The 24,281-nt window shown below is 44.0% G+C and overlaps 3 protein-coding genes and 1 long non-coding RNA gene across 4 annotated transcripts in view; 2 read left to right on the top strand and 2 right to left on the bottom strand.

The window, feature by feature from the left end:
- Positions 1 to 2,127: 2,127 nt before the first annotated feature.
- LOC309358151 lies at positions 2,128 to 4,413 on the top strand. Its single transcript, XR_014163354.1, has 2 exons — positions 2,128 to 3,040; positions 3,216 to 4,413. It is a non-coding gene; the product is annotated as an uncharacterized lncRNA (long non-coding RNA).
- On the bottom strand, positions 4,088 to 8,020 carry LOC309357890 (uncharacterized protein). Its single transcript, XM_081890559.1, has 2 exons — positions 7,342 to 8,020; positions 4,088 to 5,329 (listed from the first exon to the last, which is right to left on the bottom strand). The coding sequence occupies exons 1-2, from the start codon at positions 7,802 to 7,804 to the stop codon at positions 4,680 to 4,682; spliced, it is 1,113 nt and encodes a 370-aa protein (XP_081746685.1). The 5' UTR covers positions 7,805 to 8,020; the 3' UTR covers positions 4,088 to 4,679.
- A 477-nt stretch (positions 8,021 to 8,497) lies between these two features.
- Positions 8,498 to 24,281, top strand: part of CDAN1 (codanin 1) — a 30,245-nt gene continuing 14,461 nt past the window's right edge. The window contains exons 1-13 of the mRNA XM_081889627.1: positions 8,498 to 8,715; positions 11,700 to 12,388; positions 13,987 to 14,208; positions 15,018 to 15,211; positions 15,698 to 15,817; positions 17,572 to 17,650; positions 18,072 to 18,192; positions 18,657 to 18,766; positions 20,238 to 20,327; positions 21,109 to 21,184; positions 21,463 to 21,671; positions 22,291 to 22,402; positions 23,169 to 23,312. Of these exons, the coding sequence (XP_081745753.1) occupies positions 8,620 to 8,715; positions 11,700 to 12,388; positions 13,987 to 14,208; positions 15,018 to 15,211; positions 15,698 to 15,817; positions 17,572 to 17,650; positions 18,072 to 18,192; positions 18,657 to 18,766; positions 20,238 to 20,327; positions 21,109 to 21,184; positions 21,463 to 21,671; positions 22,291 to 22,402; positions 23,169 to 23,312 (2,262 nt within the window). The 5' untranslated portion in view covers positions 8,498 to 8,619. The remainder of the gene's footprint in view (positions 8,716 to 11,699; positions 12,389 to 13,986; positions 14,209 to 15,017; positions 15,212 to 15,697; positions 15,818 to 17,571; positions 17,651 to 18,071; positions 18,193 to 18,656; positions 18,767 to 20,237; positions 20,328 to 21,108; positions 21,185 to 21,462; positions 21,672 to 22,290; positions 22,403 to 23,168; positions 23,313 to 24,281) is intronic.
- Positions 15,741 to 24,281, bottom strand: part of STARD9 (StAR related lipid transfer domain containing 9) — a 109,847-nt gene continuing 101,306 nt past the window's right edge. Inside the window, exon 35 of the mRNA XM_081889451.1 lies at positions 15,741 to 15,792. The gene's annotated coding sequence lies outside the window, so the exon portion shown is untranslated. The remainder of the gene's footprint in view (positions 15,793 to 24,281) is intronic.

Raw genomic sequence — 24,281 nt, 5'->3', positions numbered from 1 at the left:
GTTGCTGCACAATGCCATCAGTCAGTGGGGTGTGCAACAGTATTTTTGCCATGCTGAGTGCTTTTAATATATTAGTCTTTACTTACCAACAGTATATTCCTTGCAGTCCCTTTTCACAGTGACGTAATGTAGCTTCACTTCACAATTAGCACATTCATCAGTGAGGTGGATAATTTAAAATAAAATTTACCGGTTCCTTGGCATAGAAAGCATGCTTTTCAGAGCATTGGAAGTTAAACCCTGTTATCCCTGTTCCCCCATAGATAATGTGATAACCAAGATTTATGGCCAGGTGACATCTTGTGTGCCATGATCCCTCCCTTGAAACCTGCAGTGTCTAGCATCTTTTAAGAAAATGTAAACCACTGTTGTCTTGAACTGCTGATTGCCACTATTAGGCAAATATAAATTAAACAGCTACAGAAGGTTCTAAGGATGAGTTATGGCAAAATTCAAACACCAAAAACAAGGGCAAGCAGAACCAAATAATGTCTGCACTCAACACTCTGTACTGCTATGTGTGATAGTAAAAGGAATTAACTTTTTCCGCTATTTAATTTCTTAATGCTATAATCATGTCTTTTTAAAGCCCCATTGAACCCTATGAGACTTCTTTTTGAGTACCTACTGGTATTTATGTATAGGGTTGCGTTGTGAGTCTCATGAGTGGCATTACATCATGCAGAAGAGCATTTCCAGACAGATGCCTTCTGTACTTATCCCCCCTATATATCACTTTTAACATCCTGAGGTCACCCATCTTTCTCATCCATCCAATATCGGCAGCAGCAGTGATGACGTGTTCCCTAACTGAACAGAATGCCATATAATTCAAAGAGAATATTGGCTCCTTCATAGCTTACTGAAATTGAATCTTACAGAAATGCTCTTGTCAGAAAGTCCTTCCTTATGTTTAGTTGGAAACTCCTTGCTTGTAATTTGAATAAATTGGCTCAAGCCCTACCCTCTGCAGCAGCAAAAAAACCCTCCAAAACAAGCTTGCTCCATCACTCGTGACAGCCCTTCCCTTATTTAAAGATGACTGTTGTATAACCTCTGTTTTCTCCAGGTCAAACATACCCAACTCCTTCAAGCATTCCTCATAAGGCTTAGTTTCCAGACCCTTTGTCAATATCCTTCTCAAAATGTGGTGTCCAAGTTTGGCCACAGTGCTCCAGTTGGGGCCTGATTAAGGCAGAATAGAGAGGTACTATTACTATCCTTGATCTGGGCACAATACTATGGATGCAGCCTAGAATTGTGTTAGCTATTTTCACTGCTGCATCACACTGTTGACTCATGCTAAGCTTGTGATCTACAAAGACCTGCAAATCCTAAGTGCTTGCAGACCAACTGCTTCATTATGTGTTCTGGGACCCTTATTGGTACTGACATCCAACTGACTGGTCGGTGGTTGCCTGATCCTCCTTTTGAAGATGGGACATTTGGCTGCCTCCAGTCCACAGGGTCATTTCACTATCACATGAAAGAAACTGTCTTGTCCTGAAATTCTTACTCAATCTGTAATTGCAAGAGAGGCTAAATATCCATGCTGATTTCGTTCCATCACCAGCATCTGTCTCAGATTATTTGTGTTTCATAGCAATAAGGCAGGGGACAGGTAAAAGCCACCTGAAGTCTTAAGGCAGTGTTTCTCAACCTGTCGGTCCCCAGATGTTCTTGGACTACAACTCCCATCATTCCTAGCCAGCATGACCAGTGGTCAAGGATGATGGGAGTTGTACTCCAACAGCATATGTGGACCCACAGGTTGAGAACAGCTGGCTTAAGGCTTTGGTTTAAGGAATCGTTGGTGGATCTTGGGGTCTCAAATTTGAGCGGCACCCTGTGCGATGCCAAAATTCAGCACCCCTCTGCCTCTCAAGTTCTGTTGTGCCCAATCTGGTCACGCTCCTCTAAATCTGCCTCTGAAGGAATGTGTAGCCTGCTGCAATGTATAGCCCCCCTGCTGCAAATAATTGTTCCCATAAAACATTGCAAGGATGTGGTTGCACAAACATTGCTTCTCCCACTCAGCTCTAAACTGACTTGTTCTTCTTTGGGGAGGGGTGTTTGCATATTTCCCAATATGTAACTTAATTATGATTTGAGACAAAGGGCGTTACATTTAAAAAAAATGAGATTAGCATATGCTATCAGAAGCCTAATTACACCAAAAACATTTATTAATATTGATACTGAGAAACAAACTGTGGTTGAATCTCTAGAGCCAGCCCAGAAGTAAAAGGAGGAAATGATTGTGTGTAATGTGTTTGAAACACTTTGGGACCACACTATTACCATTGGCAATGCACAGATGTTCTGTTCTAACAATATTTCTTCAACCAAAATTCATAAAGTATCCCTCTTCAAGTGGCTTACCCTCTGCCTCATTTTCTCCATAAATTAAGTTATGCCATATTTATTTTTATTTGTATATTAAATTTGAAATATACATTATTTTCTAAATCTGGTGTTGATAAAGTTGCTCCTGTCTCCTTCAGTCTTACATGGAGCAAAGGCTTCAGAATGCAATACCTTTCCCTTTCCAATCAGCACCCAATTGGTAGGCTGTCCGCTATTCACCTGGGGCAAGTTATGTCTTTGATACCTAGTGACATAGCTATACATCCAAGGAAAACAGTCCCTTATATCTACAGCCCTGTTTATGGAAGTTTTTAATATCTGAAGGACTATTGTATTTTAATATTTTGTTGGAAGCCGCCCAGAGTGGCTGGGGAAACCCAGCCAGATGGGTGGGGTATAAATAATAAATTATTATTATTATTACTACAATGGCAGATAAAATGTATTATTACAAATATTATTATTATTACAATAGCAGATAAAACTACTCTGTGCATTCATGGACCTCTGCTCCTCCCAGCAACCACTATTCCAGTATCTTAAGGGAAATATTTAAAAACAAATGCACATATATTGTGTCAGATGATTGGTCCATCAAGCTTGTTGAGTGGCAGCAGCTCTCTCACCAAGGTTTCAGGTAGGAATCTTTCCCAGCCTACATGGAAATGCCAATGTACAGGCTCTTCCCATAGCTGTCAACTTTCAGATTCGAAAATAAGAGATCGGCAGCCTCACCTGTCCTGGGGACAGTCTACAGGATATCTAACAATCCGGGATAGCAGCAGGAAGCAGCGGGAAACGGCACTGGAATAAGGGAATTTCCCGCAAAATAAAGGGAAGGTTGACAGCTATGGTTCTTCCTCCACTTACAATTTCAAATATATCCAAAGTAAAACAGAATAAGCTGTGGGCCACAGCTCAGCACTACCTCTGGCACAGCCTGGAGGGGAAGTACAGTGGTACCTCAGGTTAAGTACTTAATTCTTTCCGAAGGTCCGTTCTTAACTTGAAACTGTTCTTAACCTGAAGCACCACTTTAGCTAATGGGGCCTCCCGCTGCCACTGCGCCGCCACCACACAATTTCTGTTCTCATCCTGAAGCAAAGTTCTTAACCTGAAGCACTATTTCTGGGTTAGTGGAGTCTGTAACCTGAAGCGTATGTGACCCAAGGTACCACTGTATCTGAACAGGGAGTGCTAATGTTTTCTTTACAGGCTCAAACCATGCTTTATGATCCCACGCATACATTAAACTAACCAGTAATCCCAAATCAGAACTAATAAAATAATCCAGTGGAGGGTGTGAGATGGAGGCTTGCTGCTGATCAATCAGGCACTGCTAAATCATTATTTCAAACTACATCCAAAACGGGTCCAACAATGTGTTTTGCAGCATCTAAATACCAAACATAACCTTACAGGGAGCAGTTTCACTCTACTGATGCACATTCAGCACTCGGATTCTTTCTTTCTTTTTTGGAAAATTTTCTTTAATTATGCAACATAAGGCAGCCTCCCCACGACTGCATGTTGTCAGAAGGGAAGATGCATTTTGAGGAGCTGGACATGAGCAACGAAGAATGACGAGCAAGGAAAATTTAAAGCACTTTGCTTGTGGCTCAGCACCCACATTCATTCCCAATCCCACAACAGATAAACTCCATGTGCTCCTTACAGTAGTAGTAGTATTAGGCAGCTTTTCTTTGTTTTTTTAACAAAGTACAATCAAGTACTAAATTCTCACTAATCTGCAGTTAGGTTGGCTAAAAAATAAAAACAGAATGTATGATCAATTCTGTCCCAGATACTAAATTTGCTGCTCCCTTTTCATACTGCTTTGTTTTTAAAGGTGAAATTAATACCAGGAAGATCTAGATGAGTCAAGATTTCCTCTTCCTCCGCTGGCAAAGAAAGCAGGGGAGATGCAATGTAAGACGTATCAACCAGCTGCAGAACCTACTGGATAACTACTAATGTTGCAATCCTACGCACTGGGCACTAGTCCTGAGTAGGCCTAGATAGGACTGGGCTCTAAGAGCTGTAGTTATTTTTAAAAATTATACCCCACCCTTCCAATGCACTCACATTGCCCAGAGTTGCCGACAACAATTAAAATACAAGCCCATAATAAATCAATGTAAAAACAGTTAGCATTATGCCTCCTACAGTGTAAGGTTTCCCCAACTGGCGGCAGTGGAGCTCTTACAGATTTAGCAGTGTAGACAAGGCAAGGCAAGCCCGCTCTGTGATGACGACGCACTCTTGAGTGGGGTACAAAACAGCCCCTTCTCAAGTAACGTCGTATTCAAGTCTTACACATCTGCAAAACAGAAATAGTAACAGCCATTGGGATGCTCCTTCTTAATGGTTCTGTGGGGGGGCCTGGGGAATTCTGACGGGCCTGGCTCTTGCGACATGGAGCTGGAGCTGCAACTGCTGCTTCTGCTACTGCTTCCAGCCATTGGTGCTCTGACTCTGTCCTCCACCAGTGGGGACCCAGGGCTCAAGTACCCCGAGGTGGTCTGAGTAGCAACCGTAGCAAAGGTGGTTGGGCCAGCATTGTTTTTCACGTAGACGTTTTTAATAGCCACTAAAGTATGTGCTGCCATGCTGAGGCTGTTGTTGAGATCTTGCATGCCTTGCTGCAGCAGCCGGAGATTATGGTTGATTGTATCAAAGCCAGACTGGATGATATGGAGCTGGTTCTGCTGGATCTGCAGGAGATCCTCTTCTGTAATTTCACTGGGGTCTAGCTGGGGCTGAGTTTTTGTTTTGGCTTTTACTTTTCCACAGGGGCCTCCATTTGGCAACCCCAAAAAAGGGAGTGGCTCCTGGCTAGGAGGAACTACAGACATGTCCTCTGAACTTTCTTCTGGCTCCACAACTTTGACTACTATTTCTTCTTTTAGATTCATCTTCTCCACACATGGCTGGTGGGATGGGCCTGGATCATCTGTAAAACCTAAAAAGGTAATAGAGGAGGGGGAGAAAAGAGGTTAGACTTCACTCTCTTTGGGAATTCAGCTTCTGGCTACCAGCCTATCATAACCACATAAAATGTTGCCTAAATTTCTCTCTAGACTACAGAGTTTTTATTGAGTTTTTAGCTTCAGCTGGTGATTAAGATATACATGAAATGTGTCTGCTAATTAGGTGACACCTGCCATTGCGATAGCTCTTGCCCATTGCACCCCAATCTGTGCTGGAGTCCCCTCCCCAATTTTCAACAGCAGTGAGGAAGAAAAGTTGCACAAGACATCCGTTCTGCTCCAGGACTTAAAAACCACTTCTAATAATTTTTTAAGAGAGATTGATATTCAACAGTACCACTAGCTATGTTTTCCCATGTGGCACTTGATCCCATAGCCAACCCCTGAAGAGCAGCTTTGCCAGCTTTGTGTTTGGTATTTGCTTCTCAAGTGCTAACATAGGGCTGGCTAAGCCGTTTGTGGTGCAGTTCCCAAGAACCAGGCTGCTGGGCACTCTGGAAGGATTTTTGCGTAAGGGATTTTTGCAGGTGGGCGGGACAACCCACCTGTCAAAGTTGGCCCACAGGGTCAAAAAGGTTCCTCATCCCTGAGCTAAATTATATATCATGCCTTGGTCTGTGATTAAGATTGCACCCAGTTATTATTAGACAGTTTCCCACCTTTTAAAAAGAAATATATGCACAATTGTGTCAGAGAAGCAAAACTCTCAATGGGATGAAGAAGCTTTTTGAGCAGAATGCCTTGCTAGGATCATGTAGGAAACAAAGAGTAGGACAACAATTGGTGAAATCATTTGAAATCTGACCACCCTATGTGTGCTATCCCGAGCAGTTGGGAGGAGAGGGGGGATACAAATGTGGGTGGCGGGGGCGGACGGACAAAAGATGCTCAGCACCTATCCAATACTCCTTGCTGGTCATCACATTGATTAAGTATAAATGACTGACAATCTATAATGGGGAAGGTGGCAAAAAATGCTGTGTTTTCTATACTGCTGCAGGCATTTCAAATTCTGAACTGAAGCTGCAAACTAGACATATTGCATGTAGACATGCCCATAGATTGAAGTTCTTAGTACCTAATAGCAAATAACATTTGCAAAAAAAGTGAAGAGTATTTGAAGACTGTGCTTGGAATGAAAAGTTGGAAAAACAAATAGGCAAGCACTTTAATAGGCCGAAGGTCTATTTTTCATAAGTAATATGCAAATTGCTTTTATACTTTCCTAGCCTTTGAAACAATGCAATGTTTATTTCAGCTACAGTGGAGACTGAATTAAAATGGACTTGCTTCCACCTTCTCCTCCAGATTAACATTAAAACATAAGAAGGGTGACTGCAGAGCACATGGTATGCGTGCAAAAAGGTTAAAAGGGCAATATATAATATATGCCAAAAAATAGATAAGGTTCAGTCCCCAGCATCTCTGGAGTAGTACTACAAAAGACTCCAGTGTGAAACTTCCGAGACAGCACCCCTGCCTGTAAGTGTAGAGGAGACTGAGTTTGATAACTTGTGTTCACAAGTGACTCACTAACTTTAGCATATAATTCGCTTGTCCCGTGGTGAAAGCATCCTTCACAACAGAAAGGCCGACTTGTCGTGTCGACTCTTGGATTCCAAAACCTATCCTCGGGGCAAGCTTTCTGATACTTTTTATGGCGCAATCCCAGTCAATGGGGAAAGCGGGGATGGGATATGGCGAGCGATCCTGAGCATCTGCAACTGTTCCAAAAGCTGTGAGGACAGAGAAAAGGCACAGCAGGGAAAGCTCTGTAGCGGGGAGAGGACGGGAGCGGTCCCTCGCCCCGCTTTGAGGCTTTGTGGGGTGAGAAGGGCAGCCCATACACGAGGCACCAGCTGTGAGAGAAGGAACCCCCGACCTGCGCAGGCGGGAAAGGCAGGCGCCGGCCAAGGTGGAAGCCCCAGGATCGCAACAGAGAAAGGGGCTCCCTGCTGCCCGCCTCCCTCTTTTCCCTACTCACCGATCTCCGCCACCGAAGCGGCGGCGGCGGCAGCTCCGGGCAAGTCGAGCGTGTCGATGCCGCCGACGATGGGCAGCGCCTCGCTGGCGGCGACGGCGGCGGCCATCCCCGGGGCGTAGGATCGGAGGTGGTCGGGGGGCGAGATGTCCTCGGCGGCCATGAGGAGGCCGAGCGAGGCCGGGTGCGGGACGGGCCCCTGGGTGACGCGGCAGAGCTTGCTCCGGTCGCGGCGCTTGAGGTCCCGCCAGCGCTTCTTCAGGTCCTCCACCTCGCGCGGGCAGGCGGCCACCGGGTTCACCTTGTGCCGGATCAGCTCCCACACTTTGCGCTTCTGCCCCGGGGAGGCCCGGCCGGGCCCCGCCGCGAACAGCACCTGCTCGTGCTTCAGCACCTGCTCGATCAGCACCTCCGTCTCCGCCTCGTTGAAGTTGGCCTTGCGCCGCTTCGGGGAGTCGTCCGCCATCCTGAGCCAGCGGACCGACCGATCGCTCGCCCGCCCGGAGCCGCTGCGGCCGGAGAGCTGCGCCCGATCGCGCTGCGCCCTCTGCCCGCCGCCGGCTCTAGGCCAAACCCCGGGCCCGACTCGGGAAGCAAATACCGCGCATGAGAGGAAAAGACGCGCAAACCCCCGGCGCAGGCGCCCCGCTTGTTGACACGGGAGGGGAGGGGGGGAGAGGAAACGCTGCTGGTGCCGATGCTCCTCGGCAGCGGCTCCTCCTCTTAGCCCGCCCTGCTTACATTTGCGCCAATCCCCGCCCACTAAAGCCTTCGCGCCTCCCAATGGGAAGCCTTGCCGGGCGGCGGCCTCTGCTGCCTGAGAGTTCTGAAGCCACGCCCACTTTCCCAGAGACTGGCGGTTCTGAGGGATCCAGGGCAGGGCCGGCGTGCGCGCGCGCTTCTTGCTGCCCGGGCGCTTGCCCTAATCCCGCCTTCCCTGGGAGGGAGGGACGGCGGTGGCCGCGAGCGTCCGGGGTGGGGCGCGCGCTGGCTCTCCCTGGCGGCCCCCGCGCCTGGCGTTCTATCAGCGCGCCCGCCCGCCCGCCTCCTCTCTCTTTCCCCACCCATCCTCCACGTGCTGCGCTCTAACCCGGAGTTAGAAGGGAATTAGAACACGCCCCCCGTGTGGGGGTTTTTTTTTTTTGCTGCTTCTTTTTTTTTTTAGGGCTTTTTGGCGGCTTTTGGGACGGCGGCGAGGGGTGGCGCCCCCGCTCCTTGCGCGCCCGCCCCGGAGGCTCGCCCGCGCGGTAGTGCTAGAGGAGGAGGAGGAGAGAGGTGGGCATGGCGGCTGTTTTGGAGCTGTTGCTGCAGGACGAGGTGGCAGCCAGCGCTGTCGTGCGGTGGCTGAAGGCGAGCCAGAGCCCCTGCGCCGTGGAGGTAAAACGCGCAGCGCCGCCCTTTCTTCACCCCGCCCTCGGTTCGAGCGGGAAATTTCCGGGAAAACGGAGTTGATGCCGGCCTTCCAAACTCTGCGCTCCAAAAGGGAGGCGGGAGGGGAAAAAATAGGTCGACAACTTGAGGTTTCCTCCTCTGGCGGGATGCTAAGTGGGAAGCTGCAGCCTTCAGGCCTGCGCTTTGTGAGCTCCTGAAGGGCTCTTTGGTAGCTCTTCGGGAGGCCAGGTGTATATATGTGCCCCCCCCCCCCTGAGGGAGCCCTTCCCTGAACCTGCGAGCCCTGCTGTGGAGTTGGTGGGACTGAGTTGCTGTGCGCCCTTACGAGCCCTTCCCATATGCAGCTTTAATGATTCAGAAACAAGACCTACAGAATTCGTTGGAAGTTGCAAATAACCGTGCACAGGAATTCAGCCGTGGTCGAAATCACATTGACGCCTCTCTTCTGCACATGTGTGAACGATTATCATTTTCAAAGCGGTGTGGATGCACAGAATATCGTGGAGGGGGGACTCGTACACAGGAGAGCGGGCTTATACTTCATTGAAAAGTTTCAGTCTTTGGTCTACCTGAAGCACGGTGTTGGATCTGGGAAAGGAGCGATCAGGGTTCAGAGTGCGCACGAAGCTGTCTAAAGCAGAAGATTACACATACAGTACTATATCCTCCCTCCCTATAGTATCTTGTATAGGGCTAGGGATTCCTAGGTGATGATTAGCAGGCCTGTTCTGTGTAGATCTATTCAGAAATAAGTTCCTTTTAGTTCATTGGGGCTTCTATCTAAGCATGCATAGGATTGAAGTCTAAATCACTTAATTTTATGTCTGATGAATGCCACAGTCTGTTAGTGTGAAATGAGTCAGTAGTGTTTGAATATATTTTTGTATTTGTTTTCATATGCTAACTTGTGCATACCTGATTCCAAAGTGGTTCTTTTCTGTTTTCTGTGCTCTGCATTCATAACAATGAATTCCAGATTAAAACTTTTTGTGTTACTTGTGAAAATGTTCTCACTCACAACCTTTGGTGTATGGCTGGAAGATGGGAACTAGCCACTTCTTCTGTCTTGGTTCAATTAAATGAAAAATACACTCCCCCTGACAAAGCGAAGATGCTAACCAGTAGTTGATGGGGAAGATCTAGTTATTGCACCTAATGGTCACATTGCATGATCAAGATAAAAAAAATAAGCCTTGCATGAAAATTGCTAGAATCATGGTTCAGTGGTTGAGTTCAGAGGTAATGCTAAATGTTATGGCATAATGTTAGAAAAATGAGCTACAGAGAGTATTGGGTTCATGTGTTCTCACCCCACCTCCTGTTCCATTGTGAGGAGACTGGAAGCTTATGTTTCCATTGTAGTGCTGTTGTCGTTGTTTATTACATACTAACAAACAAAAACAATACTCCCCAGTATAAAAGGCTGTAGGTTGCTTAATTAGCCAAAGGCCTGGGAGAAGTGAAATGTTTTTGCCTGCTGCCTAGGGATATGCTATGAAGGTGCCAGGCAAGTCTTCTTGGGGAGAGCATTCCACAAGTGGGTAGCCAACACAGAAAAGGCCTGGTCTCATTTTACCACCCTCCAGACCTTTCTTGGAGAAGTCACATGATAATGAGCACAGGGTCTGGGTCAGTTCATATAGGGAGAGTGTTGTTCAAACCCTATACTGTTGCAAATCTTTACTATGGTTTGTTGAAACAAATCAGCTTTATAAATTATGCTTTGAAGTTGGCATTTTTAAAACAAACAGTAGTTTAGATGAACAACTGTTTGTTTAGATTTGCTTGATGTGACAAGATGCAGTTAGTCTAAAACGGAAATAAATGTTTCCAAGCTTATTTTTTCAGTCATGCTGGAATGGCAGATTACAAGGTTACAAGGGTTTTTGTAATGCTAAATCATGATTCAACATTATGTCTAAATGAGGCCAGTATATCTTCTATCACCAGTTCAGCATGGAAGTAATTTTGCTAAGGAACACTAGAGGGCAATGTTCCTCCTGCTTAGTGATATTTCTCACTTTGTGCAATGTACTATAACTGTTACTCTAAAACTATCTGATGCGGACTACCATTTTTCCCCCAGTGTGCCAGGACCCAGTACCATATTTGGTCCCTGAAGTGTAGCACCCAACATGGGCTGTGGTGGAGTCACTGGACTGGCAGCCAATGTTTTGTGGATCAACATCCACTTTGAGTAGTATGGTACTGCATTAAAGTTGCATTCCTAATCCCACAGCCTGGGGAGTAATCCCATTTAATTCATTATTAGGTCTTTTGGGTAAATGTACTTAGGATCGTACTAAAATTTCCAAATTTCAGGGACGAGTGTCTATCTTTATATGGCTAAATGACTATATAAAGTCTCTGGCTACAACAATGGTGAAATTTAGTAAGTACAGTAGTAAATCATGTGTGAGAAAAAATAAGTTCCCTGCTTTAATCAGTTGTGAAGAGCTACCGGCTTAAGGAGACTAACAGAAGAGATCGTAAAGGAAAAAGAGAAATTATATGAACAAGATATGATGTGGAAACACCAAGATAAGACTGGATAGAATTATGAACTTTGTTTGGACTGATTGGGACTGATTTGGACATTAACGCAGTAATAAGAAGATGATCTGAATCCCTCTTTGGATCTTGAAGTATGGGTTCCCCCAACAAAATTTAAAAATTTGGCTTTGTAATTTGGAATTTATGCGATGTGATTTAATTTGATGTGATTGGCCAGTTAATAAAAATTATTTAATAATAATAATAATAATCAGTTGTGAAGAATGTTTGCTTCCTGGTTTTATATCCTTGGAATGGAGTTAGTCTTTTCAGATTGGTTCACTTTCTTTATATGTTCATAACCGCCTTATTCTTATAAAAATGGTAAAATATCAGTTACTTTATATCCGCTGTCCCTCTATTTCTTTTTAAATCAAGTTTATATTAACCATGCTTTGTTTTGTTTGTGTGTGTAGGAGAACCAAGTCCACCCCAAGCTATGCCTCCTGAACTTGCTTCAGAAAGACTTTGTGCCTTTTTTGCTGAATTATTTAAGGGAACAGACTAGTCGGATACTGACCAATGGGCCGCCTACTCCTGCTAAAGCACCAAACTCCAAGCTCCTGGGAAGTTCTTCTAGTTACAGGAATCAAAGGCTGGGGTCCGAAAGGAGGTCTCGTAGCATCGCAGGGTCTGGCAGTAGTCGAGGGCAGCTTTTCTTTGATTCAACTCCCATCACCGGCAATTCTGCCTTGGAATCGCATGGATCTTCTGTCATTACGGGATCAAGCTTATTGGGTTCCTTCAGCGAATGCCTAAATACGGATTCTGGCACCAGCACGAGTTTTGGTTCAAGCCCCATTTTTTCTCGCAACGAGAGGCGCTCTGCTCAGAAAATAAGTTTAGGGAGTTTCCTTGTTGCTACCCCAGCGAGGAGGGGCAGAAGAAAAGGCAGCGGCTCTGCAAGTGCCTCTGGCCGGCCAGTGGCACAAGACGCGGGCAGAGGCTTGAACGAAGAAGTAAAAGGTGACAGTCCATCACTGGGTTCATTGAGGCAGAGCAAACAAGGTGAAGTGAGCCCAGTCTCTACAAGTTCCCCACCTGACCAGCTTAACCTAAATGACTTGGAGGAATTTCCTCTCATGTGTGCCGCTGGAATGGCAAAGTAAGTCTCAATGCAAAGCTTTCTCAATTCCCACTGGTATCTATTGAGAGAGTAGTTTTACAACTTACTATTCTGTCAGAGATGGGACGCAGGTGGCACTGTGAGTTAATCCACAGAGCCTAGGACTTGCCAATCAGAAGGTCGGCGGTTCAAATCCCTGCGATGGGGTGAGCTCCCGTTGCTCAGTCCCTGCTCCTGCCAACCTAGCAGTTCGAAAGCACGTCAAAGTGCAAGTAGATAAATAGGTACCGCTCCAGCAGGAAGGTAAACAGTGTTTCCGTGTGCTGCTCTGGTTCGCCAGAAGTGGCTTAGTGATTCTGGCCACATGACCTGGAAGCTGTATACCGGCTCCCTAGGCCAATAAAGCGAGATGAGCGCCGCAACCCCAGATTCAGCCACAACTGGACCTTACCTTTACTTATTCTGTATCAGTAAATGGGAGGAAGGTGCTACTTCTAAAAATGGCCCCTCCCAGAGCAGGAGCAGTTTGCCAGGTGGGCAGAGGGCAGAGCCACATCAGTAAACCTCCCGGCAGCAACATTGCTGCTGTTTACTCTGGGGGAGGAAGTGGCAATGAGTTCAGGGCTGTGCTGGCACACGAATGGAGCCAATCCTGAGCATCCGCTGGTGCACAGGGATGCACAGCCCTGACCTTGCCATGGCCTCTCTTTTCCCAGTAAGTAGTGTGACACCCCAGCTGGGAGGCTTTTGATGCTGTTCCACCCCACTAGGTGGGCAGCTCCTGTCTCAGTGGTTTGCTCTGGAGGGGAGCACTAGCCCAGTGGCCACTTGATTAGTTGGGCATGCTCCTCCCTCCCAGTGCTGGGGCCTAGAATGCCCCTTTTCACTCCTTGGCTTCTGTTTGCCAGCCACCTTCCAAATGCCATCGTTTTAAGTCCCGTTCTCCTCCCTTGCCTTGAGATGCTGAAGCTAGCTCTGCTCCAAATAAGCATGCTTAAAGTTGATATATCCTTGCTTGATTACTCTTAAGCCTGAACTCTGACCAAGGTATTCTGTGATATTTTAATACTTCAGACAATATCTAGAGATATTGTGGCTGAAAGATAGCAGCTTGTGGTAGCAGCTTCTCTCTTTTTTAACCTGCTGTTGGACAAGGAGCAGAACTATTTCTTAGTAAAACTACATGTTTTATACTTTGATTTCTCACTTCAGACTTCCATTTGTGCTACTCTCTCCAGGCACAGGTCTATGCTTTAAAGCTCTGTGCCTTGAGTGCTGTTTGTTTTTTTGTCTAGGCGGTTCCCCTGCGAAAACCATTTTACCGCTGAATAGGAGCAAACGACAATCTCTGGAAAGTTCCACTGTTGTTTGCTTTGATCCAGCATTAAAATCTGGGTTTTCCTGAGGAAAACACTGGAACAAATAAACAAAAAATACTGCTTGGCCACGGAGCTTTAAAGCCTAGACCTATGCCTGGAAATGCAGCACAAAAGGAAGTCTGGATGAGCCCTTGGTTAGTGAATCCAGGACCATAGTAGTATGTGTCATCAGCTGGCTTCCGCACAGGTGATTGGAGCAGAATAATAATACACTGTTGTGTTTTCATCCTCTTAATCCAGTTTTACTTCCCGTTTCAGCAAAGCCAAACCGTCGAGAAGAATCAACCCTACTCCAGTGAGTGCTGAGCGAACCTTCTCCAAGCCCAAGATGTGCTTCACTTCCACTCCTGTTGGCCAGTCTCAAACGTTTCAGTCTCAGTCCGGAACAAGTCCCGAAGCCCTTGTTATCTCTCAAGAAGTGACCCTGTCTTCCAGTTCGGGTAGCCTTCAGGAGGAGAGAGAGATGCTGAAGAAGGAACGGTACGTTATGAAATCTGTGATGGGGTGCTTAGTGAAGGGAAGCATCTGTGATGTGAGAAAGGTTGATTTACATTGCCTTAGAGAAGTAGAGCTGAATGGCCCATATTGTCTTTTTGTGAACATGCCCCATTTTATTATGTTTTCTGTATTGATTTGCTTTTGCACACTGCATAGCTATGTGGTATAAAGAATGAATGAACGAACAAGTAATATTTCTAGGGGCTGTAATTTGAATACAGTGGTACCTCGGGTTAAGAACTTAATTCGTTCTGGAGGTCCATTCTTAACCTGAAACTGTTCATAACCTGAAGCACCACTTTAGCTAATGGGGCCTCCCGCTGCCACCACATGATTTCTGTTCTCATCCTGAAGCAAAGTTCTTAACCCAAGGTAATATTTCTTGCTTAGCGGAGTCTGTAACCTGAAGCATCTGTAACCCGAAGTACCACTGTATTAAAAATGGTTGCTTTCTCTGTCACATTCTGCAGCAACATGGTTCACTAGCTCAGAAATCCTACGCTAAAGCCAAACAATGTTCCTAGAATCACATGTCAACATGATTTAATTCTTGATATCCTTCAATCTTACAAGTGCTGTGTTAAGATTAGAATCTGATCCATAATGCTGAAGGATCTTTAACTGTTTTAACATGCCACAAATTGCATTTGTGAAGCATTTTATGTTTCAATGAAGAAATTGCTTTCTTAATGAATTGGTGAGCATTTGAAAGAATCCCATTGGATACTACAACAGAGTAGGAGTTTTTCAGTCTTATTTTACCACTCTTATTTCATACCTTTGAATTGCAGGTCCAAGTTGCTGCATCCCACATCTTCACCAACAGGATTATCTCTGGATTCTGGCATACCAACGAAACCTAATGTCGGTCAGAATGCAAGCCTTCCCTCTGAAAACCAGTTGGTAACCTCTGCCGACGTCAACAAGGTTTCCTGCAGGAAACAGCTGGAACAGCTGGCTCAACTTTATTCATTTTGCATAGCAGGTGAAGAAATGGCAGTGGATGCTTTTCAGTCCCTATTGATTTGGGAGGATGCTAAGAATGGCGACCCATAGAAATGTCCTCAAATTAATTTTTTTAGTAGTAATGAAATTTTAAATGAGCATTGACTTCGCAAATATATCATGGCTTGGATTTTCCTATTGTATGACAAATGGCAATTTTTGACCTTTCATAGAATTTCTGACAAAATTTCCAACACTGATAAATAATTTTAATGGTTTGGAAGTTGTACAAAGGAAAGCAATGAATTCTATATCCTTTTTTTAAAAAATCCTATGTATTTAAGTACTTTTTTGCTTACATCCAGATCATGTTTTTTTAGTTGTAGATATTTTTATCTTCCTTTAAAAATGCATCTTATATAGTTCAGGTTTTAAAATTAATGTGATTAATCATATCATTCAGGGTACAAGTACAAATCAAAGGTCCTTTTGCTTGTTTTCCTCTGTTCCTTTACCTTTTTCGCAGAAAACCTTGTGCCAAATATCTTCTTGGAGATCTTTTTTGTGTTCCAGCTGCTAACATCCAAAGGAACTTCCTCTTTAGAAGATGGAGAGAATGACCTGAGTTTCAATGGAGAGTATAAAGGTTGGGATTTAGATTGGATAAATATTCTTGGCTATTAACAGAATACAGATTGTACCACCTGTTAAACAGAGTTAGAGGAGGGTATACATTAAATATACAGTATTCATTCATTTAATGAATTTTAAATGTAATACAAATAAAAAATGAAATAGAAATTCCACAGAGTACCAGCAGCTCAAAATTAAGGATATAATAATTCAGTCCATCACACATGGATCACTGTATTCAGTACTTTATGTATATAAATCAAATAAAATTGTGAGGTTTCTATTTATATCCATTTTTTTTTAATATGGTAAGGACGCATCTTATGCAGGGATTTGATTCCAAGAGTTTCCTGTATACGCAGAAACCCGTATACTCGTTTCTTTGAAACTGGCCCTTTTCGAGCATCTGGAACCAGTGTTTGGAGAGGGCCTTGTCCCACTCCAGCAGAGCAGTGAGCTCTTTTTGCTCTGGGTTTCCCCAGCTCTCTGCCTTGCTCCCCAGCAAGGCCGTCTCCTTGTGCCGCCTCCAGAAGCCCCAGGGTGCTTTTTCCAAGTTCCTGCGAGATCTCACAGGAGCCTTCCAAACCTAATGCACAGAGAGCATAAAAACTGTTTTAGTGCTTGATTTTCCTGGTGCAAAAAGAGCTTCAAATCTCTCTGCCTTGCTCGGGAAACAAGGCCCTCAGTGTACTGGCTTTACATTTCACTTGTGGGATTTCAACTACCATATTTACTCGAATCTAATCCTCACCTTTTTTGGCCAAATTATGTTGCGAAAATTAAGGTGCGTATTAGATTCAGTGGCACATTTACATTTGCCAGCAAATACTTTTCTTTTGGTTTCAAGGTTCTGAAAATTTAGGTGCGCATTAGATTCGAGTATATATGCATGGTTAAAATCATGCAAGCTACATGCACATAAGACATCATACTGTAATGTCTAGGAGTACTTTACCCTTATATTTTGGTATTTCTCCTTATGCTTACAGTACAGAACAAATTTGCCCCATTGTTCTAAAGTATACAATTTTGTAACACTCTTCCCATATCATCTTAAAATACATAGACATTTATATACAATGCTATATGGTACTCTTCCACTCATGTAATGTTCACATTTCCCTCCCCTCCCATCCTTTCAGCTGTTAACATTCACACTGCAACTAACATAAACAATCATGATTGTGCACTTGTGGTACTACCCCCCCCCAGGTTACTCTGTAAAACTGCAGGGTCTGTGGATAATTTACATCCAGAAATGTAGTAAAACTACAGTATTTAATCCTGCTGCCAGGAATTCTTGATGTCAATGTTTCAAAAAAGAAAGAAAGAAGCTGCTCCTCCCTTGAGATATGTGCATAGACAGTGGAAATCTATAAGTGTATTTATGAAAATGTGGATTATGCATGCATACACACACCACCGGCAAAAAACCCCTCCCAAGTTAAGCTTGAACTTTGATTAAAGAATAATGTACTTTTGACACATTTTATTGTTTGGGGCAGTCTTTCATTTTATGATACTGCCTCCCAAAACAGGCTGATAAATTGACACACCTATTTGATGTTTGATGTTCTTCTTGTATTTGAGATGAATGAGAAGTAATAAAGGTAGAGATTTTGTGATCTGTTGGTGACCAGTGGCTGATCTGCCTGTGGGGTTTTTTTGGGTGGGGGGAGTTATTGCAGAGAACCAGTTCTTCCACCACAGGGATTACTTTCAGCTTTCTGTCTGATGATTTAAATTTTTGTTTTGCTTTGTTTACAGATGCAGTAGAGAGGCAACACTTTCGAAGTGTACACAACTGTGTTTATTTTGCTGTGAAAGTCTTGGATTATCAGTTTCAGTAAGTTGAATGGCTTAGGTTGTTCTCATCAGTGTACATATACTTGCACTTTGAAGTGCTTGGTTTATTGCTATCATAAGTTGGAATGTCTTGCATCACATTGCACACTGTTAGCATATCCTTAAGTTTGAAAATTTGGGTTTTGTCATCTATTAATTGACAGATAGTTCCAGTTGAACAGCTGCCCTACTTCTGTAGAAGGGTATTTTCTGTTGTGTTTGGAGATGCTGTTTTTGCTTCTAGTGCCATCAAAACTAAAAGAAATCCGGGAACTTCCTTCTCTAATGACTTTAGTATATATGTTGGCTTTTATCAATGGGTATTAGAGATTAGGAATCCAGTGGAATAGGCTTTAACTGAAAGATCAAATCTAAACAATATAGTGGAGTGTTCCTTTACTTTTTGTTGTTTTTCTTGGCAGAATTATATCACATTTAGAGAAAGGAACACTGAAGCTCTTGGCTGAGAATGACAGGATCACATCTTTTTCCCCTGACTTGCATGAGAGGCTTATGGCAGTCTATGAAAACAGCACAGCAAAGGTAAAAACTAAGCATGTTCTAGAAGAACAGTGTGAAATCAAGGTCCTCCCAACAGTTATTGAAACTGTTTTTACTCAGTGTCCTCCCCACTATTATGGTATCTGCAGTATTCCATCCTCTTCTAGAAACAGATTAGTTCTTTCGGTATACACTATGTAGAAGCTTCCTATGCAGCTGTAATTAAATGAGGAGTGAAAATACTATATCTAGCACTGTGACCAAAACAAAAAACAGAGTGAGATAATGAGACTGACTTGCATCTGGTGGGTTAGAAAATGTTGATCTATTGCAAACCGGCAAGTTAGTACATGTTACACCATTAAGATCATTAAGACTTTTAAGCTGTAGCAACGGACGGAAAGAACAAGTTGTAATTCCAACCTCCTTGTTTGTGTTTATGGTGAAAAGTATGTTAAATTAGGAGGAATGTATTACACTTACACATTATTTTGTATATTGAACAGGTCTCCCTGCTGCTGCCTTCAAGCATACAGTCAGTTTCCTTTCAGCCAGAAACAGACAACCGGTCTAACTTTTCCAGTGATAAGGCATTTCATGTGTTTAAGAAACAAAGGTATCCTCTGTTTTTTATCATGGGATTTTGTCAAAATGTACAATTTGTCAGTTGTCTTAGTTTATTGAACATGCATCAGAGAATAGAGTAGCTGTCAAGACTCTATATCAGTTATCCAAAGCCACAGGCCTGGTTTGGACATTTCCTCCCAAGCTTCATAAATTATGTTTTATGAAACCAGGAACAAGTGTCTGGATGTTAATGTCAGCCTTTTGAATAAGCCCACAAAACACATTCATTGGCAGAATTTCTTACTAGCCTGCTAAGAAGCTAGTGGCGTAGAAAAACAGAGTAATAATAAATAATAAATACACCTTCTACCAAGTGAACAATATCTGGAGTACTCTGTCTAGCCCACCTGGTTTCCATGCTAGCTGTGGAGGAAGTTGGTCAGCTTACCCAACTGTATGGGATTCCTGGGAAATTGTTAAATGCAAGGCTGATTAATGTAGTTCAGAAATGCAGAAATTAGCAAGAGGGGTTCCCTGTAGCTGGAACAAACTCATTTGGCTTTCTCAGGTCAAAAGTAGTAGAAGATATGGCCTCCTCGGCTCTCCCTATGCCCACCTTCTGTTTAAAGTACTTTCCATATAATGTGTTGTTTGAATTTATTTAAATGGAGTTTTCTACTGAGTATTTGTGCCAGTGTGGTGTAGTGGTTAAGAGCGGTAGTCTCGTAATCTGGGGAACCGGGTTCGTGTCTCCGCTCCTCCACATGCAGCTGCTGGGTGACCTTGGGCCAGTCACACTTCTCTGAAGTCTCTCAGCCCCACTCACCTCACAGAGTGTTTGTTGTGGGGGAGGAAGGGAAAGGAGAATGTTAGCCGCTTTGAGACTCCTTCGGGTGGTGATAAAGTGGGATATCAAATCCAAACTCCTCTTCTTCTTTTTCTTTTAAGATAGCAGCTTAAGGCCGCAAGCCTAAGCCCACCTGCCTGGGATTAAGCCTCAGTGAACTCAGTGGGACTTACTTCTGAGTAGACATATCTAGGGTTCAGCTGTAGGTTTGCTTGCTAGGTTCTTTGGTCTTTATTCTCGAACTATTTTTTAACTAGGGGGATATTTGTCAATTGTCGGCTTTGGAATGAAAATGCGTCTTGTATTGTCAAAGGGGCAGATTCAACTAATTTGTTCTGCTAGCAGAAGCCAGTCCTGGTTGCACAAAGGATCCTTTCCTGCCTCTCTCTCAACCCCCCCCCCTTTCGAGTGACCTTCCTAAGTCAGCTTGGGAGGGACCCCTAGAACAGCAGGCAGGAGGAGGAGAGGGAAGATGGTTCTGTTTGACAAGCAAAAACGCTTGTGCTGACAGAACAGTCAACTTAATGCGACACTGAATTCCACCCAAAGCTTTGTCAGAACTGTGGTGCTTGTGCATAAGCAGAATAACATGGCCCCATTTTTGTATGCTGATAGTACATCTGATGACTATGATTTTGGATTTTGAAGCTAACATGTTTGCCTTGCTCAATAGAGATATTTTCTACGAGTTGCTGCGCGAATGGGAAGACAACTGTGAAAATACAGGCTGGGACTTTGAGAAGTGTCTGGGAGACAGGATCAGGTAGGAATCTTTGGTCCGTAAATTTAACAAGACTTGGTAAAGAGTGCTGCTCGCTGCTGATGTCTAGTTTGGTCCTCCACTGAGCAGTTGTTCACCACGTTCCATCGGGAGGATTGTTTTTAAAGCACAGTTTGCAACAGTTAGAAGTTGCCTCTGATGGTATACTTGGTTCAATATTATGGATTAGATCCATAATATTAGATCCAGTGGTATGCTGGGACACGTTGCAAAACAGACTTGCATGTGGTCCTAAGACCATGACACCCCTGTTACCTAATAAACTTGTAACCATTACTTTGGACAAAAGAAAACCTCAGTTTAATTTTTTTTTAGTTCTTACACTAAATAAGAAATTTATTTATTTGTTTTGATATAATGGGGTCTTCAAAGACTGTAATTTAATTACCACCCTTTCTCCCCCCCCCCCCCCGCCAAAAGAGGGGTAAACATTCCAAGATAAGTTGAAGATACAAATGTCTTTGAGTGCCAACACACAGGTTGCATTTAATTCTGAAAGACAAGAGTTACAAGAGAGTATTACTGGTAATGAACATTTAGCAACCCAATTTAGCAACAAAAACTAATTCTACAGAAAGCTACTTAGTTTCACAAAGGGGAGAATTCTCAGTTCACATAAAACTTTTTCAGAATAGTATTTTCATAATTACTTTTAAAACATTTAAGCCCCCCAGACATTTGCTGTCTTCTATATATCCGCATAGAGAATAATCTTTTCCTTATTTTTCTTTGTAGCACCATTAATTTGTTTCTGGTTTCACAGGGTCATGATGGCTCACCTCTCTGCTGCTTGCAACTACAGCCATTTTGCCAGGCTCTTTCAGAAGCAGCTTCTTCAGGTAAAGAAACGCTCGCTTCCCATAATGAAAAAAAAGAGTATATTTTGCAAGTAAAACTTTTCTTCAGTTCATATCTAATAGGTGAAAATACTTGTTCATTGAATGCATAATTAATTTGTAATCTAATTTCCTCAGTTAGTCTGAGGTTCGTCCACCTAACAGTTTATGGTTTGGGCTGTAGAGACTCCTTGTATTCATAATCAGATCACAGAGTCAAAGTGAGCACAGCTCACAAATTTGACCTCTCTTTTCTTCCTGCTCCCTCCTCTATGCCATAGATGTGTAAAGGTCCAGTTGGTGGTGGTACAAGTTGGGGAGACACCCCAGACCAGGATGTCCTTAACATGCTGGGTTCCGATAATCTGAGCCGCTTGAAAAGGCTGCAAGAGAGATTCCTTGTCCCTCAGAGCATCCGAGGGCCTTGCCCACCTCCCTCCTTCCCTGGATGCCAGCAGTTCTTCAGGGACTTCATCCTCAGTGCAGGAAGGTTAGATACTTACTGCTATTTCTGTCTAGGATGTGTCTGGGTGAGTGACCCCGGCTGTATGGTGGTGGCTGGGATTCCTAAATGAAATAATTCAATGGCCTTGTTCAGTGTCACAGTAAACCATGGTTAGTTTATGATAAACATACTAATCTTGACTTTGTGTTCTTGGTTTCTTTGGAGCGAAGCAAACCATGTCTGGACATCATGCTAAGCCCAGGATTGTGTTTCTCCTATGTGTTAGCAAGGAGGGACAAAGCAGTTGAAATCAGCACATTCACAGTAAAGCATACATTGTTTACTAGCTGGATCCATAACCTAAACAGATGAGCATAAGATCATTGCAGAAAGAAAACGGTTTACATGAAAAGGCTTTGGAAAAGAATAAGGTCTTTGCCTGGTGCTAGAATGACATTATGTGGGCTTCACCAAGGAGTGTTTGGCAGTGTTTGCAGCAGTGCCGACTACCAGCACGTGAGGGGTTTGGTAGGAATTAATCTGATTTTAAACTTGCGTTGTAGTAACCATTCTCAAATGCTGCTGTGGTCGCTTAAGAGATTACACTCTTTGCTGAAATTAAGTTGTTCTCCCTAAAGAGTTCATTATCTTTTTTTTGGTTAAGTTATCAATTTAATCAGCACCTTATGGATAGCCTGAGCCTGCAAATACTTGAGCTGGATGGCCTTGCCTTGGTGGAACATGAACCCAGTGATGGAGAAGCAATGGATGAGCAGGTGTGTATTGCATAGAAACAGCCATTCACAGTTGAGCTTCAGAGGTGACCATGTTCGTTATGATCTCTCCTACTGCTTGGAAAGGAGGAATTTGGCTCATGGCTCTCTCTCCCCCCCCCCCCAACCTTTCTGTCTCTATTGGTTTCATGGTTAGTTTGGGGCATTCATTGGGAGTGCTACTCACTTCACACCCTGTGTGTGTCTTCCAGTTCAGGTTTGTTTGTCTTTCTTTGTCTATTTGTCTTTAATAACATGTTGCTGTTCTAGTGTGGGTCTCCTTTACTCCTCTTTTTGTTGCTCCTCCCTTCTGTCCTGCATTGTCCTTTCTGAAAAGAGGGGTCTGTCCTTCACACGGTCTTTCTCTCCTGTGATGTCCCCCCTGCCTCAACTCCTCCATCATTCCTCCTCCAAAACCACCCACCCCCATCCAAGTGGTGGAGCAACAGTAGAAAGCCTGGGTGGTAGCTGCAGTGTAAGCCCCATCCCACTCCTTTTCCAATACAGTGCAAGTATATAGAAGACAGTAGCGTTCTCTGATGAGCCCCAGTTGTCCTAGGTAGACCTGCGACTGCTACCACCATGCTGATTTGTCTCTGATTTGGATAGTCCTGTCCTTGCTGCACACCCCACAAAATATAATAATAAACGAACCACCAAAGTGGGAACATAAGACTTAACTTACAGGTTTGTTGTGAGCATTCAAAACGTTAGGCATTGCTGCTGTTATCTGTGACTATAATATGTCTGGCTTTTCTTTCCACTGCAGGATGAAAAGAAGCGTTTTGCTGCTGTCCTCATGAGCCTCCGACTCCTGGCAAAGTTTTTTGGTTTCCTTGTCTTCCTGCCTTATCACACATCGGAACCAGCAACTGGAGACTTGCTAGAATCTGCAGTGATGTTAAGAAACCAAGTGCGTAACCAGCCACATTTACCTAACAGAAGTATTTAATTTTGTTATTATCAGAGAGATGTGCAGGCATTTCATTAGAGGAGCCTCTGGGCTCCTCCTGAGGTGGTAGATACTTGCTGTTAAAACTCCTTTCCTAGTTAAGCAACCTCCAGTATGGGGTTGGATGGGGTCCTGTGGTCCTGCAGATGTTGTTGGGGAGTCACAGCTCCCATGAGGCTGAGAGGATGCTGAGAGCTGTTCAACAACATCTAGAGAGGGCTGCAGGTTCCCCCTGCTGTGCACTATTATTGTTTCAATGATGCTGCTTGTGTTGCTGCTATAAACTGAGGGAAGATTGAGTTACTCATGCGGTACAGCCATACGAATTAACGACACTCTTGATATGGAAGGAAGGGGAAGTGTTTCATTTATTGGTGAACACAGTTGCATCAGAAGCTTGCATGTTTGCAGAAAGCATCCTTTTTGATGTAGACCTCTGATACAGGGATGCTCCAAACGAGTAACCCATAATGCCAATAACTAATTCAGTACACTGTACAAACTACTCCTCTGGAATAGTCTCCATGGACCATTATTTGCAGTTATATTGGTAACTAGATTCATGCCTCCCCACCCGCTCACGTCGAAGTCCAACACTCTTGTTGCTAAACTGCACTGGGTCTCTTGGCATCAGATTGTGCTGTGCGGTTTGTCAGTGTGCCAGCTGAATGTGGAAAGCGTGAGGGGTGGTTATTATTATTTCAATTTCATAGAATCATAGAATCATAGAGTTGGAAGAGACCACAAGGGCCATTGAGTCCAACCCCCTGCCAAGCAGGAAACACCATCAGAGCACTCCTGACATATGGTTGTCAAGCCTCTGCTTAAAGACCTCCAAAGAAGGTCCACACCTTCTTGGCAGCAAATTCCACTGTCGAACAGCTCTTACTGTCAGGAAGCTCTTCCTAATGTTTAGGTGGAATCTTCTTT

This window comes from Podarcis melisellensis (genome assembly GCF_964234715.1).
Source record: "Podarcis melisellensis genome assembly, chromosome: 1".
NCBI classification, from domain to species: Eukaryota; Metazoa; Chordata; class Lepidosauria; order Squamata; family Lacertidae; genus Podarcis; species Podarcis melisellensis.
The sequence above is the reverse complement of the archived record's forward strand: the minus strand, read 5'-3'. Positions and strand labels throughout refer to the sequence as shown.